The 15,775-nt window shown below is 37.3% G+C and overlaps 1 protein-coding gene and 1 non-coding gene across 3 annotated transcripts in view; one reads left to right on the top strand and one right to left on the bottom strand.

The window, feature by feature from the left end:
• The window catches only part of EPHA3 (EPH receptor A3), a 359,059-nt gene extending 347,416 nt beyond the window's left edge, over window positions 1-11,643 (bottom strand). Inside the window, exon 1 of one of the 2 annotated variants that reach the window (XM_065875995.1) lies at window positions 11,485-11,643. In XM_065875995.1, coding sequence (XP_065732067.1) covers window positions 11,485-11,572 — 88 coding nt within the window. In that variant the 5' untranslated portion in view covers window positions 11,573-11,643. The remainder of the gene's footprint in view (window positions 1-11,484) is intronic. The other variant, XM_065875996.1, reaches the window with a different exon arrangement.
• A 2,598-nt stretch (window positions 11,644-14,241) lies between these two features.
• LOC136122956 (small nucleolar RNA SNORA62/SNORA6 family) lies at window positions 14,242-14,391 on the top strand. Its single transcript, XR_010655847.1, has one exon. It is a non-coding gene; the product is annotated as a small nucleolar RNA SNORA62/SNORA6 family (small nucleolar RNA).
• The last annotated feature ends 1,384 nt before the right edge of the window (window positions 14,392-15,775 follow it).

Below are 15,775 nucleotides of genomic sequence, written 5' to 3' on the forward strand. Positions count from 1 at the left end.
AGAGAAAAACAAATACCGTATGCTAATGCATATATATGGAATCTAAGAAAAAAAAAAAAAAGGTCATGAAGAACCTAGGGGCAAGATGGGAATAAAGACACAGACCTACTAGAGAATGGACTTGAGGATATGGGGAGGGGGAAGGGTAAGCTGTGACAAAGTGAGAGAGTGGCATGGACATATATACACTACCAAACGTAAAATAGATAGCTAGTGGGAAGCAGCCGCATAGCACAGGGAGATCAGCTCGGTGCTTTGTGACCACCTAGAGGGGTGGAATAGGGAGGGTGGGACCGAGGGAGACGCAAGAGGGAAGAGATATGGGAACATATGTATAACTGATTCACTTTGTTATAAAGCAGAAACTAACACACCATTGTAAAGCAATTATACTCCAATAAAGATGTTAAAAAGAAATAAAATTAAAAAAATAAAAACATTCTTTGGACATTTTTACATCACAAAACTTTTTTTTAATTTTAAAAGAAGCCCAATGCAGAATAAATTGGTTTAAATTTCTGGAAAATTAAAATCAGGATATAGCTTGGACTTCATCATATTCTAGAGGATATCTACATCTAGACTTTATGTCATACACCATGACTGTTGTCTACAGACATACACACACACACATATAAACAAACTCTTCAATGTATAAATATGGGTCTTTATAAAGGCCCACAAAGGATCCAGTGAAGCACCACATGCCTATCAGTTTAATTCAAAACTCTAGCCCTTTACTTTTCATATTAGGAGCATAGTGTCAATGGAAAGTATCAAACAATTAGTGCTGTGGTGGTCAGGAAACTTCATTTACCACTGCAAGAGAATGCAGAATTCAGACAAATCTCAAAGTTTTCTCTTGGTAGTGTAGTCATAATATGAATAGCACCTATAGAAGCTTCTGTTTTGGGATGGTCTTTTTTGATATTCAATCATGTGCATTTCCAATACACACATGTGTGTGCATGTATATGTTCACACAGAATTTACATTGAGCTTAGATATGTGCTTATTAAAATAGCTATTTCTGAATGTTTGGTTCTTTCAAAAGTGCTTTTTACTTGTATATGTATTTATTGTGCATTCATTCAAATTATTTATAAAGTTTTCTAGATATATGCAGTAAAAAAATCTGGGTTATAATTATCCCTATTACACGAATTTAGGCAAATCATTTAATCTTCTCTCTTTGTTTTTACTAATTTATTGTTGTTATTATTAACTTTATCTTTTTAAAAAAATCTTCCTTATATTCCAGGGACTCAGTTTTAGGCAGCTAATCTTCTGTAAAGATTCATATTGCACTTTTTATGACTTTCACGTCTATATTAAAAGATTTTATGTAAGTATTCATTTTGTAGTCCCAACTAAGCTGTTATCTTCAAGGCCTTTCAACATGCAGATAACCTTCTTTTCCAAATCCAGTAACTAATTCTCAGGTGTGCACTGTTTGGTAAATAAACCAAATTATTGCAGTATGAAAGATGAGTTAATTTTTTTCTTAAGTTTTCTTAATTCATTTTAATGTTTTTTTAAAATTTATGCCTTTGAAATTAAATGTAGAGTTCTAATGTTTTCACTAGGGCTAGGGTAGTAAAACTTGAGTTTCCAAAGGATCACCTTTGGAAAGGAAAATTTAAAGGGAATGGTTCAGTTACATAAGGGGACAATACTGTTGGTCACACACATGCACATACACACACTCACACACAGTGTTGCACATAGTCTTTTCCTCAGAGTGTTGTTCTGCTTAACCAGAGGATTATTTAGACAATCTACAAGGAAGCGACTGGAAATCAGCTTCCCTGCCTAACTTCTCAGTATGAAGATTGCTATCATATGCAATAAAAAAGTACCTTTCTAAAATCTATAGAATTTTATTTATTGCTAAATTACTTTTGAAAATCAAGAAATAAAGCATATGTTAACTACTAACAAGCTGTTCTCTGTTTCCCGTACTCATCCTGAGATAGATAGGGAATGCCTAAATTTCATATTGATTAGAAACTAGTTAACTTTATCACTGGCAAAAAATAAATTTTAAAGTCTCATTTTTTATCAAGGGAGGGGGCAGGGGGGATGGGTGTTATTTTTTACTGGACCTGCAGAGTTTATTGATCTACCTTTATTATTTTAAAGACGATAAATTAACCTCCCCTTAGTGAATATACAGAAAATTCAAGATGAAACTATTTTCATATTGATTAAATAGACTTATCAGCAATAAAATTAACCCAGGCTTCTCCCCTTGCTCCAGTCCCCACTGCATAATCTATCAAGAATTTTTGTCTTAAAACAAGAGGCAACTCAGTTTGGAGACTTTGAAGTCACATTACATTTTCTTGATTTGAGAGAGCTCTGCAAAATCATATATGAACTAGAACATTAAATAGTAGGGAAAACAGTTGTTGATTCTAATCCATCAGAAGTGAGAAAACAAAAGTTTGTTGCTAAGCCTTTGCTTTTGCTCATGGAAAATGTGCCAATAGCTTGAGTGGTTAGAAAACTCATAGGGAACCTAAATGATAACACGTTTGAAAACTTTTTTTCTCACGTTGCAGAGAAGAAAGCAAGGTACTGAAAGCAGCTTTCTGATTTGAAAGCCTGATGTCATCAATATGCTATTTTTGCTCTTTGCCAGGTTAACAGAATTTATTGCAGTAATTAATGCAAAACATATGTGCTGAAACACCCACATGAAAAATATAATTGCCCCCAACTTAATTTGCTACCTTTCAAAACCCTGTTTTAGCTACCTTTTCTCAATGCCTCCACTTAAATAGTGTACAAGTGTTTTTATGAAAGAGGATATAAATCTTTATAATTTATTTTCTCATCTTAAGTAATATATAAATTATCTTTTAAATAGGGGAAAGTTTCCATAGAAATTAAAGTCTACTTTTTAGGCCAAGTTCTACTTCCACCCATTACTGACCTTTATGACAATTCCAATAGTTAATTCACACTTCATTTTTATTACATAAAACTAAAAAAAATCACACCCAGGTTATATTGATAATTGCCTCACAATCTCTGTGTATGGAATTCTTGACAATAATCTTTCCAGGGTGTGGAAAGGAGTGTCTGAGGGTCAGGAAAGGAAGACAGAGGTAAGAATGTATGAAGAAAACACATCACAGATCACATCTTTTATTCCTCTGTCCACATCAAATTTTCTTTAATTCTTAGTGAGTGCCCAACCTATGCAGATAATCATACCTTATGAGGGTAAACACTGCAGATTCAAAGTACTCTTTGAAGTACTTTTTTGAAAGTACTTTGAAGTCTGATTTTTCACACAAATACTCTGAGTACTTCTAAGATTTTTCTTGCGAGTCAACAAGACACATTAGTATAGTCAGTAGGATTGAGGTTGAGAAGCTAGAGCTTTTCGTGAATAGGAGACCTCCTTAATTTACAGGCATTTGTGTACAGGAGAAAACATGAGGTTAAGATCAGAAGACAGACAAGAGAGGGCCAGGCTCAGTTACTACTTTATTACGATGAGTTTACTTAGTTTCCTCAGTTGTAAAATGGGAGATGTCATAATACCTACTTTAGGGCGGCTTTAAGATTAAATGAGGTACAGTACGTACTCAATGACAATGTAAGGGAAAAATCTTTCCAGCCAGTGGAACTCTGTGTAATTGTTATCTGATTACTGGGCATGGCACTGAAGCCATATTTAGTCTTGGAATGCCCTGGATTCAACAATTCTTTTATGAAAAACACTAAAGTTTTGATGACCACACAAACATCAACATCAACCAACTACTAACCTACCTCGGTAATGCCGCTCCCAGAAACCCTTCCTGGCCCACTCCAGGTTTACTCCCAAAATCAGAAGAGGGAAAATCCTGTTTTCATTTTAAAAATGGTGCCAATCAAATATGGGGCTGTGGGGAAAACAGACAACTTTCGATTGTGCACGGGGTGGGGAGTGGGTTTGTAGAACACGCCCCTTAGCTCTCCCGAGGGACCTAACAGGTGGCATCAGTAGATGGTCTTAACGAAAACTGAAAAAAATAAAGTTCTTCATTTTCGTCTAGAGAGATATCTTTTGAAAATTCAAGAAACCGCAAAGGGGTCGGGAAACACAGCAGCAAGCAGGACAATGGACGTCTCAGGCTCGTCCCAACCGAGCGGGCCGGGTACGAGGCGCTTTCCCAACTCTACAGGGAGTTCTGTGAACCCTGGAGAACCCTGTCCCTCTCCTGCACCTGTCACCTCGCGGGACCGGAACTTAGGAGGGCAGACCGCGCCAACTATGGACGCCAAGCTGCAAACACTGCCAGCTATGGGGGGAGGCGGGGAGTTGAGGGTGGGGGCGACAGAGACCTCGGGTCAGAGTCTGTTGTGAATGTCGGGGCTTGCCTGGCGCGTTCGAGCCGCTCGCGCTCTCCCCAGATAAAGAGAGTCCAGGTGCTGAGGAGGACGCCACCTTTTCGAGCGCCGGCAGCTCCGTAGTCGCAGGCAGAGGGCGCACGTTTGCCTCTCGCCCGCCCCGCCTACGCCCGGCGCTAGTTTCCGCCGAACTTGGCGCCCTCGCGCTCCCCTGGCTCCAGCCTCCGCCCGGGCTGAGAGCGCCCGGCGCCGGCCGCCGGCAAGAAGCCGGCCGCCTCAGGGGCTCCGCGCGTGCTCGCCGCCCGCCGCCCGCCGCCCGCGGGAGGCCGCGCTGGCTCGCAGCGCCCTGGCAGCGCGCTTTGGCCGCCGGACGCGGAGACGCTCGCGCACAAAGAACCACCGAACCCCGAGGGCTGAACTGAGCTGGAGGACGTGGACCCGGAGATGGGCTTTTCTGATCCCATCTTGAATCCGATGAGGAGTGAAAAGTAGTGAATTGTTGGTAGACTCCGTTTTCCCGCCGCACCTATGAGCCTGGTCCCGGCGGCGGCGGAGAGTTTGAGGTTGAGATGCCCTGGTGGTGGGTGTGGTGGCCGCGAGGGCGCCTGCTTATCCCTCAGTTGCCATATCCCTGGAATTCCCCGTAAAGCTGTTTCGTGCTAAAATTTCTCAGGGCACACTTTTGGAATTTAATCAGTATTGCATTATCAAATGTGGGAGGTGTGATGCGAAGGAAGAGAAGCGCCATCATACCTCCTGTGGCCACCCCAGTTCATGGCTAAGGTTATTCACAACAGTTTATTTGTACAGTGCTGCCACTTGTCTTCCCCCTCATTCCTCGCCTATTATTCTGACTTCACCATGTTGGTTTGGATTATGTGGATTTTCACCCTCTGCTTTGACTGGAACAGCAGGACACGGTTTAAAATGAAGAGAGGGAGGGGGTTCCCCACTCAGGGCTTGCAGTTTAATAACATCACTCCAAGTTGGAGGCTTTACTGCTGAACTGGTTTTGATTCCATCCATCCTCCACATGCATACGCCCAGGCTTCCAAAGGGGTTTGGCTTACACTCTCAAAACTTTCCTAGACAAAATATTTTCTTCAGGGGAAAAATCAAAAGTGTGTAAACTTGAGAGGAGAAACAAAAGCACGCAACGCCCCCCAAACCCGCACCCCGCCCCAAACACACACCCTTTTGTGTGTGTGTCTGTATGTGTGTGTGTGTGTGCAGGTTTTTAGAGATCTACTAAAAATTGATTAGCCAGATGTTTGACGTGGTAAATATTTTTCTTTTAAGCAAAAGACAAATATTATCATTGGTTTTAGAATCTTTGCATTTCTCTACCTCTCCATCTTTCTAATCGACTTTTTATTTTCTATTCTCTTGCAAAGACGTTTTTTCTCTTTGTAATCCACTACCTTTTTTTCTTTTTTTTTTTAATTTCACAGAAAGCTGGTAGGAGGCAAAATAAAACTTGTTGACTTTCAGACTTTTCCAAGAGGAAAACTTCTGCCAGATTCCAAGAACTACCTGATTTTAGGGAGCTGGTAACAGACACAGAGAGTGAAATCAAGGGGTGCACATGTGCCCACACCCTGATTTCCAGGAGGGGTGTCTGCCTAGATTGATTTGTGTCTTGGAATCCTTTGCATTTTATAAACGTCCAAGAATGCTTTTATTTCTAAAGTCATTACAGAAGAATTAAGGTTTTCAAATTTCTTAGAAATAAATTTCAAAGCCTGGTTTTCAGTATACCTGGATGAATAATATAACGAACGTTTTACACCACCAGTCACCCCTTTATTTGAAAAATCTGTGGAAAGCTACTTGTGCACTTGGTAAAAGCCCTGCTCTGACCCTCCCTGGTGATAAAATCCAGATCTCTGAAAACAGAATCAAAAAGGGGGCACCTGCATCTATTTTTCTAAATCTTTTATCAAACAGGAATTAAAAGAACAAGATTTATTAAAAGTTTTAAAGACAAGTGTGTAAAAAATAAAGTTGAGGATCTTGACAGAAAATGATTTGCAAAAGTGTTCTTCCAAGAAATACATATTTCTCCTTCCATCTAGTATTTATGCCAAACAAAATCATTGGAAAATGACTAAAATCAAAGGTAACCCACATCACAGATTTCCTAGTAAGTAAATGTCTGTAAGAACTTATCGAGTTTTGATGATTTGTGGAAAGTTTTATTAATATTTTCTTGAAGATTTTATGACTTGGAGAATGTAACTCTCAAGAACAGTTCTTGCTATTTCCATTTGTGTTGAAGTTAGTAAATCAAATATACTGTGGAAATATGTTTTGCCTCTAAAAATCCTTTGCATATGTAACTGATTATTTGATATTTAAAAATTGCATATATTTTATTTCAGAAAAAATCCAGAGTTTCAGAAACAATTTTGACATTTAGGGATCTTCATAAAGAAAGTTATTTTGAGAAACTATTAAAAGTGAAGGACTCTTAAAGAACACACCAAAATTTGAATATTAAAATGTGGATAATATATAGACACGATAAAAAATCGTATGTCTTTTCTTTAAAGATAATAAGTTTCTTATGAGTCAAGGTGAAACTACAAAATTGTTTATAAAAGCAAAGAGTAAACCATAATTATATTCAAGTAATAAAAATCTTCACATGAAACTCCATAATCTACTACACAATGTTAAAAAAATACCTTTAAGTTATGATTGTACACAACGTTTTGTTTAAAATGTTTGTATTCATTTTACGTACTTTTCATTGTAGCTCCCAATTACTAGTGTTTCATGGGAAAGACAACTTTATATAAAATGCACCATAATCTTACACGGGGTAATGTTGTTTTGTTATATGTAGTTTCCCTTTTATGGTTCCAGTTGCTTTTGAGTTATAAACATATTCAATTGACTTTATATCTTAAAATGGGTAGAAAAATCATATTAACTACAGCACCAATAATAAGAAAGTATAAAATTGAATCTGTTCATAGTTACAATGAAGCTGGTTTGTACTTATAAATCTATGGTTATTGCAAGAATATTTACTATTTAAGAGTTTTTAATTGCTCATTTATAACAAGGACAAGAATGGCATGATATATAAAACATAAGAGTGAGGAGAATGGGGTATCAAAGTGGACATTTCCCCACTTGAATTATTATTATCAATATTAGTCTTTAGGAAGATATAGATTCAGAATGAATTAATTTCATGATAGATTTTGAGAGGTTGCAAGAAGTTTCTTTCCGGCACAATCAAAATATTATCGTAGCAATTCAGGTTGTCAGTAAAAGCTTAAACAAATTTGCTGATAATCCTGTTAATGACCTAGGTCAAGTGTTAACTGTTGTGGGTTATAAAATAGTGAAATTAAGGTTTCTCCTACCTCCAGGCAAATAGCAAAGTTATAACTGTTGGGGGGAAGTAGGGGCGAGCCATTAAGAAAGCTATTAAATTACAAAAATGTATAATGCATTCAATTATTTAGTCTGGAATGATAAAATGCTATTAAAAGCAAATGTAAACTCTCTTTAAAAAATAACTATAAAGGTGATATGACAGCTTAGTTCTCTATTAATATTTCAACCACAATGTGTTATTATTTGAGGAAGTGTTTATACATGAAAATGATGCCAAGTCATACTGATTTTTAAAAAGGGAAAAATCTATTATTTAAATGTTTAGTGTCTCCATCATTTGCCTAATATTCAAAGGGAAGCATACAGTGTTCATCTCTAAGTTTTACTTTTGAGCTTTAAACGATCACATAGTATCCTTTTGTACTTAAGTGACTTACGTTCAGTGAAATACATTTCATATAGTGTGCCTACCACTCCGATAAAAATCTCCCAGAAAAAGTAGTATATATATGAAGATTGAATTTTATTCACTTTAATTTTGAAAACTGATTTCCAGTGTAAAGAACTCTATAGGTAAATGTTAATCTAAATTACAAACACTTTTGGATAGAAGAATGATTTAGTATATTATGTACTGATGAATAAGAAGTGCATTCTGCCTCAGAAAGCTTCAAATGTAGAAAAGTGTCTAAAGAGATTACTTTATCCACTGCTAAAAGAGATTAAACAAACAATAGTTGATTCTTTACTTTATATCAAGTTTTAACCGCTTTGTAAAGTTATTTTTATTTAACATTATCATCATCCATCTGGGATGGCAACAGGGAGCAAATATATAAACTTTTCTAATAATACATAATGTAACCATCCTATTTTGTCATGAAAAGTAGTTGATTTCCCATGGAAGTCTTTTCTTGATATGTCATGTAAACAGACCTGGTAAGATTTTAATAAAGTTCCCTGCAGCTTTTGTAAAGTTTCTATATAAGTATATAGGCCAATTCTTGATTTAAATAACCATCAAAATTATAAATAATTATCATCAAAGAGGCCAGTCATAGAAAGTATCATCTGGAATCATTTTCTTGAAGGCATATTAGAAAGTTATCTGTAACTGGATTAATAAAAGGAAAGTTCATACTAAACTTTTTTTCTAAGTATTTTTCTCTTATCATGGACCCATGGCATTTCAAAATTGATATTTGATGATCAATTCTCAAATTTAAAAAATAAGTCACACAATGGCACATTTCCTAGCAATTAACTCAGTGGTTAGGTTTTTGTTCTCTTTTAGTTCTATCATGACTATCTTCATAATAGATTGCAAAAATAAATTCTAGTAAATTTCTAGTAAATTTTCTATAGTATTGAAATATAATTTTTAACATATTTTAAATACAACCTAGTATTTTGTATTTCAGTTCTCAAAATTTATATTAGAAACCTTTATTAATGAGATTCATTTTATCATTATTCCTTCTACCCAATATATGAATTTTCATAAGCATTGCTTCTTATTCAAATAACATTGTTAGAAGAATTGCACAGAAATCTTGGCACATACTTGGATTTTTCACTTTTCATGTTGTTCAACTCTACTACTATGTCCCAAGCTATTGCATTAATATTTGAAATCTTACTCAAATATTATCCAAGTTAAATCATTCATTTTACATTTTGTTTCAAATCTTCCCTTCATGACCTCAGAAGAGAAAGGAGACTACCATAGGACGTGATCTGGAAAGAATAATCCCACAAACAATGGATAGATAAACTTTTGCCCAAGCAAATTAAATGTAATTATGTCAGCTTTCTGAATATATTCACCTTTTAATATACATATTGTCAATGTGTACCTGCCTTTATAATAATATGCATTATATGCCCAAATATACATAAGGTGTGGCTTAAAAGCAATTTGCATTTGATAATTCCTATTTCATTAAATTAATATTAATTAATTTTATATAAGTGTCAATAAGTTTAAAAGGCCTTTTCTTCTCTTGCAATTTACTGAAAGGTTACGTTTTGCACAAAAATAATGACTCTCATTAATGACTCGCTATATCCCTGTGCATTATTAATTCACTAAAATCCATTATCTAAATAGTTTATAAATATTCCATCTGGAGAAATACAATTTATCATAGCAATATGGGAATAATATTACTGTTTTCTAGCTATTATCAATACTCTAATATTTTCAAAGAAACAAAAAGAATAAACACTAATTTTAACATACTTATATGTTACTCATTATACAGATAACTAGGCTTGCCTTTCATTCATAAAAAATGATTGAGCATTACTTTCAAATAAACATGTTAATTTGATTTGTAAAAAAAAAGTCACTTGAAGGTAAGATAATTTCTTGATCCTTTTATTTTAGAATTTTTAATTTCCAATAAAAAAAGACAAAAAATTTAATGAAATCTGCCAAGTTGATAAAAGCAGTCACTAAGGAAAGAATGAAATTAAACTGCTCTATTAGCAGTGAAAGTAGGTCACCAAATATGAGAGGCAGTTTTTATATTTAATTAAAAAGTTTCTAAATAGTTTTGAGTTTTTACTTGTGTTTTTAAAAAATAATATATACAATATACAACGGTACTGGCTTGCCAATATATTTTTTAGTTAGTGACATAACATATAATGTAGAATTTGCACATCAACTTCTCAGTATTGCTAAATTGCTAAATATTTTTGTTATAAGTTCAAAATGATTAAGAGGAAATCCAAGTTGTAAGTGTTGCTTGAAAGCAATCAATTATTCAGAAAAGTTTTTCTTAAGAGTTAGCGATTATATTCACAAATCATTAGGAATAGATCATAAAAGGTATACAGGAAAAAGGCAATGTCTCTATTAAGCATAAAATCTTATAGGAAACACTGGTGTCCTTAATATTAGGTTTGCACTTTAATCCATTGAAAAGGGATGAATGTCCATTAGGAGGAAAATAAATAACCCAGCACTAAGGAAATACCATTTGCTGCATATGAACATTCTTTCTTAATTTGCTGTTCAGTTATTTACTACACCTACCCAGGAGTTTTCACTATTCATTAAATACATTCTCCTATTCGTATATAAGCCCTTAAACAAAGAAAATCCAATCTCAGCTTATTGTAATTCCTGCAAATATTACTTATGTTAACGTGGCATATGCTGCTAATTAGAACCTGTACCACAGAGCAAACCACCGCCTGGCGGGATACACATCACTTCAATACAGCAGTTGCAACATAAATACACACACACACACACACACACACACACACACACACACACACATCTCCGCTTCAACAAACTCTGATTCCGCTTTAGCCCATTCATAAATGCCATGATCCTAAGTTGGAACAACCTGTCATTACCTTTAAACATACTAAAAAATCTAGAGAGAAGGGTAGAATATTCTTTTAAACTTCTCAGAGTACTACATGGTCATAATTAGGAAATAAAATACTGCCATGACTATTTGGCAATTAACATACCGGGTTGTAAAACTGGAGGATTTTTCTTTCTTTCTGCTTAAAATTGGCAAACAAGATAATTGCTTGAATTGGTATCAGATTTAAAACACATTTTAGGTTTAGGCAATCCAAAATTATCTCTTAGAGTGTTTTAGAAGACAGTCGAAAATAAAAGCACCTCTTTCGTTTACTCTGAGAGCAAACTGCTTTATTCGGAGGGACCTCGACAACCTGAGAAGGCTTCGGTGAGAACGTGCTTGGAAGAGCTTTTAGTCCCGCGGGGCAGGGCTGTGCGCGTCGCTGTACCTGGCTTACCTTCATTGGAAGGTTGGAGAATCAGTTCCCCGAAGCAATTGAGAACAGAGCAGCTGAGAAGGAGGAAGATGGAGAGGTGACAATCCATGTTGCTGGTGCAGAGGGCAGTGAGAGGAGCATATCTCCATGAAGCATGCCACTGATGTGAGGGGGAGCGCTCTGATTGCTGGAGAAGTTACCATGCTCCGCTCGCAGGCTGATGTCAAGTTTGACACTGGAGATAAGGAGGAGTCTGGCTGCCTTTCCTCGAACCTCGCTCAGGGACATCCCTGGGTCCTAGTGCCGTCGGAAGCGAGCGCTGAAGAAGAACAGGACAGCGCGCGCGGCCTCGCAGACAGCTCTGAAGCACCGAGCTTGGGAGGAAGGGGGTGGGGGTCGCGGGCGTCACCAAAGGCGCAGGAAATCCCGAAGTTATGATGGTGCGGTGGTGGAGAGTACTGGTGGGGAGAGAAAAACACCCCCTCCTTATTTACAATGGAAAGCAGCTATTTTATTGTTTGCAGTACATGCTCTTGTAGGTTAATCCCCCGAAGAAACCAGAAACCCTGCTAGAGTGTCATAGGGCAAAGTGAATGGAAAAGAAACTGAAATGCCAGAGAAATGTTTGTTATTAAAAGAACAGGAGCCCTTCATTTAAAAGAAAAGATTGTTGATTGTATTCAAAGGAAAATTGGGATTATTCCTTCACTGTGTTCAATGGGATAACTCTTCGCATAACTCTTTCTGGCGCAGAAAGACACTAATACGCACCCCAGATCAGAAAGTCTCTTCAGTTCTACACCAAGTGGTGTCAGGACTTTTTAAAGAGATTTGGCACAGGATTTCCGTGTGCATAAAGTGCACTTTGGTTTTCCAGACTAGGAAGTAACCTTCAGCATCCTAAGGAAGTGAGCAAACCCAGCCCTAGGAATAGCTGCAGGTCAGCACGCATCCCTTGTTCTATGCTGTGGGTATAAATAAGAGTAATAGAAGTCAAGCCTGAAGTTCTTGACAGCACATCACTACCCTCCCTCCTTCACTATCTAGCATTCGGATCTCTGAGTTCTGTGAGATAAACAATGCATTATTCACAGCTTCCCATTTAGCTTTCCAGCCACTTCCAATCTGATAATAGTTGGAAGCTGTTCTTTAGCATTCCAAATCCAAAGACTAAATAATAGTGTCCTTACACTTTCTCACTTAGTTTACTCCATGGTTATAAATGGTTTCTCTTATTTCCAGTTCCCTTGTTGGACAACATAATTGCAATCTATTTCAGCCAAATAATTTTGTAATTTCTATTTTGAGAACTATTCTTGCGTATCTTTAAAATATTCCCCAGAAAATGATCACTCAAATATCCTCCCGCTCATCAATCTCTTCCTATTCTAAACAGAAAACAAGACTCTTACATTCCTTGCACAACTCTGGAAAGTAAAGGTAAGTTGACAGCTGTAAGATCAGTGATCAATTTTAGAGCTTTAAGTTGTGGAATCTAAATAAGGATTTGAAAGGCCTTGCTAATAAGTATTCTTTTCACAAACACTATGTTTTTAATGAGAGAACGTGATTTTCACATGAATTTAAATAAGTGGCTTCTGATACTAGTTTGTCTGCTGGGATCAACGGTTGGGGGTGGGGGGGGTAGAGGAAGCCAGGAAAAAAGAGTGACTGCTAACTTTTTGTGTGTGTGCCTTGTTACTTTGTATCTCTAACTTCTTCCCACATTATGTCACCGGAGGCTGTAGAACCCCCTTCAAGTGCCAAGTCTGTCAGAATTGAAAATAATGACAGGTACTGAACAGAAGATTCAGATAGTGGTGACTCTGGCACTTTTTAAAGTTCCAACACAATTTTATTCTTTCCATTGTTCTAGGTTTAGATAAAATTTTTCTGAAACTTGAAAGAAAATAAAGACTTATTTGGAAGTGGCAATTTAAAAAAATTTTGGAAAAACATGGCAATGTGCTGATATCCACGTATACTGGCTTCCCCTTACACTACTTCTCTTTTCACGCTTAATCTGCTTATCACTGTGGAAAGAGGCATTCATGTTTGAAAGAAGCTACAATAGTGTGAAAATAAGTAAAAAGCAATTCCTGGCCTGGGAATAGAAAGTAAATAATATAGGATCTCTCAATTATAGACTCTCTAGCTCAAGAGACATTGGATAAAAAGAAGTTTCCATAATCTGAATGCCATTTTGAATAGATGTGAAAAAGAATGATGTCAGCAAACAGAGGGGTGCAAGGAATTTAGCCAGAGTAGTAGTAGGAGGGATAGAGGTGTGGGCAGCCAATTCAGGGAAAGCCTCATCAAAAAAGTAATAACTGAGCTGTAATTTGAAGGATGAGTAGGAGTTTGCTAATTGGAGAATGGTTTGGAAGGCACTGCAGGCAAGCAGATGGAACATAAACAAAATCTTAATAGTTTCCAAGTCAGGGCAAAAGAAAGCATCTGACATGTATAGAGCAAAGAGCATATGTGATGCCAAAAGGGCTAGGATACAGGAAAGAGAAGAGGTGGGGGAACAGAGTGGTAGGAGATGTTCTTTGAAAGGCAGATTGGAAACTGCAGAAATTTCTATGCCACATGTCAGTGATTTTACAATATATTCTAGATGAAAGAGGGACATAAAAAGCGTTTCAGCAAGTAAGAACTTGATCATATCTGGGTTTTAGGAAAAAAAAATTACTGATAGTATTGAGCATCTCCACCTGTTGTACAGGGCCCACCTGCTATTGAAGTACCTGGAATACTTATTAAAAGTGCACATCTCCTGCACATTGTTAGAGCTTGGAGTTGAGGCCACTGGCCGATGAACTCACAAGTGTAGGTAGTGTGCTACCTGAGGGGCAAGTTTTTCGCTAACACCACAAGGGTCTCTGGCCCAATGAGTGGAGTTTGATAGTAATACTTGCTACAAATGTATGATTTTAATGTATGAAAGCTTTAAGGAGAGATGAAAAAACATTTTTAAAATGGTCTGTGTTTTCTTCTGTTTTTCTCCTTTATTTCTCACTTAGGACCTCGCAGGCATTTCTGTTTTCAGACTAACTTGATGTATCCTGTTGTAAGATCCTAAAAAGGGAGCTCACTCAGTGGGTCTGATGTGGTGGATACTTGCCCGGGAAGTTCTGCGCATGTGTGGCACCATCTCCCGTGAATACCCATGGGAGGTCATGCGTGATCTCTACTTCTACAGAGATCCTGAAGAGACTGAAAAGGAAGAGCAGGCGGCAGCTGAGAAAGCTGTGACCAAGGAGGAATTTCAGGGTGAATGGAACCCTCCAGCTTCTGAGTTCACTGCTACTCAGCCTGAGGTGACGGACTGGTCCGAAGGTGTGCAGGTGCCCTCTGTGCCTATTCAGCAGTTCCCCACTGACTGGAGTGCTCAGCCCGCCATTGAAGAACGGCCTGCAGCTCCCACTGCTCGGGCCCCTGAGTGGGTAGGAACAACCACTGAATGGTCTTAACCTGTTCTTCCACAAACTTCTAAAATGGAAATAGGTTGACGGAAAATAAAGTTTCTAAAAAAATAAAAATAAAAGTGTACATCCCTTCTGCCCACCACAGGCTCATGGAATCCGAATCTCTGAGGTTGGGACCCAAGAACTTGCAACTTGACAAGCTCTTCAGGTAATCCTTTTGATCCCTGACATTTGAGAACCACTGCTGAACGTGAAGGAAGGAAAATCAGAGGCAGAATGGTAAGATTTGATGTCTTTTTTTTTTTTTTTTTTTTACTAAGATGCTGTGGCCTCTTATTTTATTTTATTTTTACATCTTTATTGGAGTATAATTGCTTTACAACGGTGTGTTAGTTTATGTTAGTGAATCAGTTATACATATACATATGTACCCATATGTATATGTATAACATATGTATATGTATTCCCATATGTTAGTGAATCAGTTATACATATACATATGTTCCCATATCTCTTCCCTCTTGCGGCTCCCTCCCTCCCATCCTTCCTATCCCACCCCTCCAGGCGGTCACAAAGCATCAAGCTGATCTCCCTGTGCATTGTGGCTGCTTCCCACTAGCTATCTACCTTACGTTTGGTAGTGTATATATGTCCATGCCACTCTCTGGCTTTGTCACAGCTTACCCTTCCCGCTCCCCATATCCTCAAGTCCATTCTCTAGTAGGTCTGTGTCTTTATTCCTGTCTTACCCCTAGGTTCTTCATGACATTTTTTTTTAAATTCCATATATATGCGTTAGCATACGGTATTTGTCTTTCTCTTTCTGACTTACGTCACTCTGTATGACAGACTCTAGGTCTATCCATCTCATTACAAATTGC

This window comes from Phocoena phocoena, chromosome 4, assembly GCF_963924675.1.
Source record: "Phocoena phocoena chromosome 4, mPhoPho1.1, whole genome shotgun sequence".
Classification (NCBI taxonomy): Eukaryota; Metazoa; Chordata; class Mammalia; order Artiodactyla; family Phocoenidae; genus Phocoena; species Phocoena phocoena.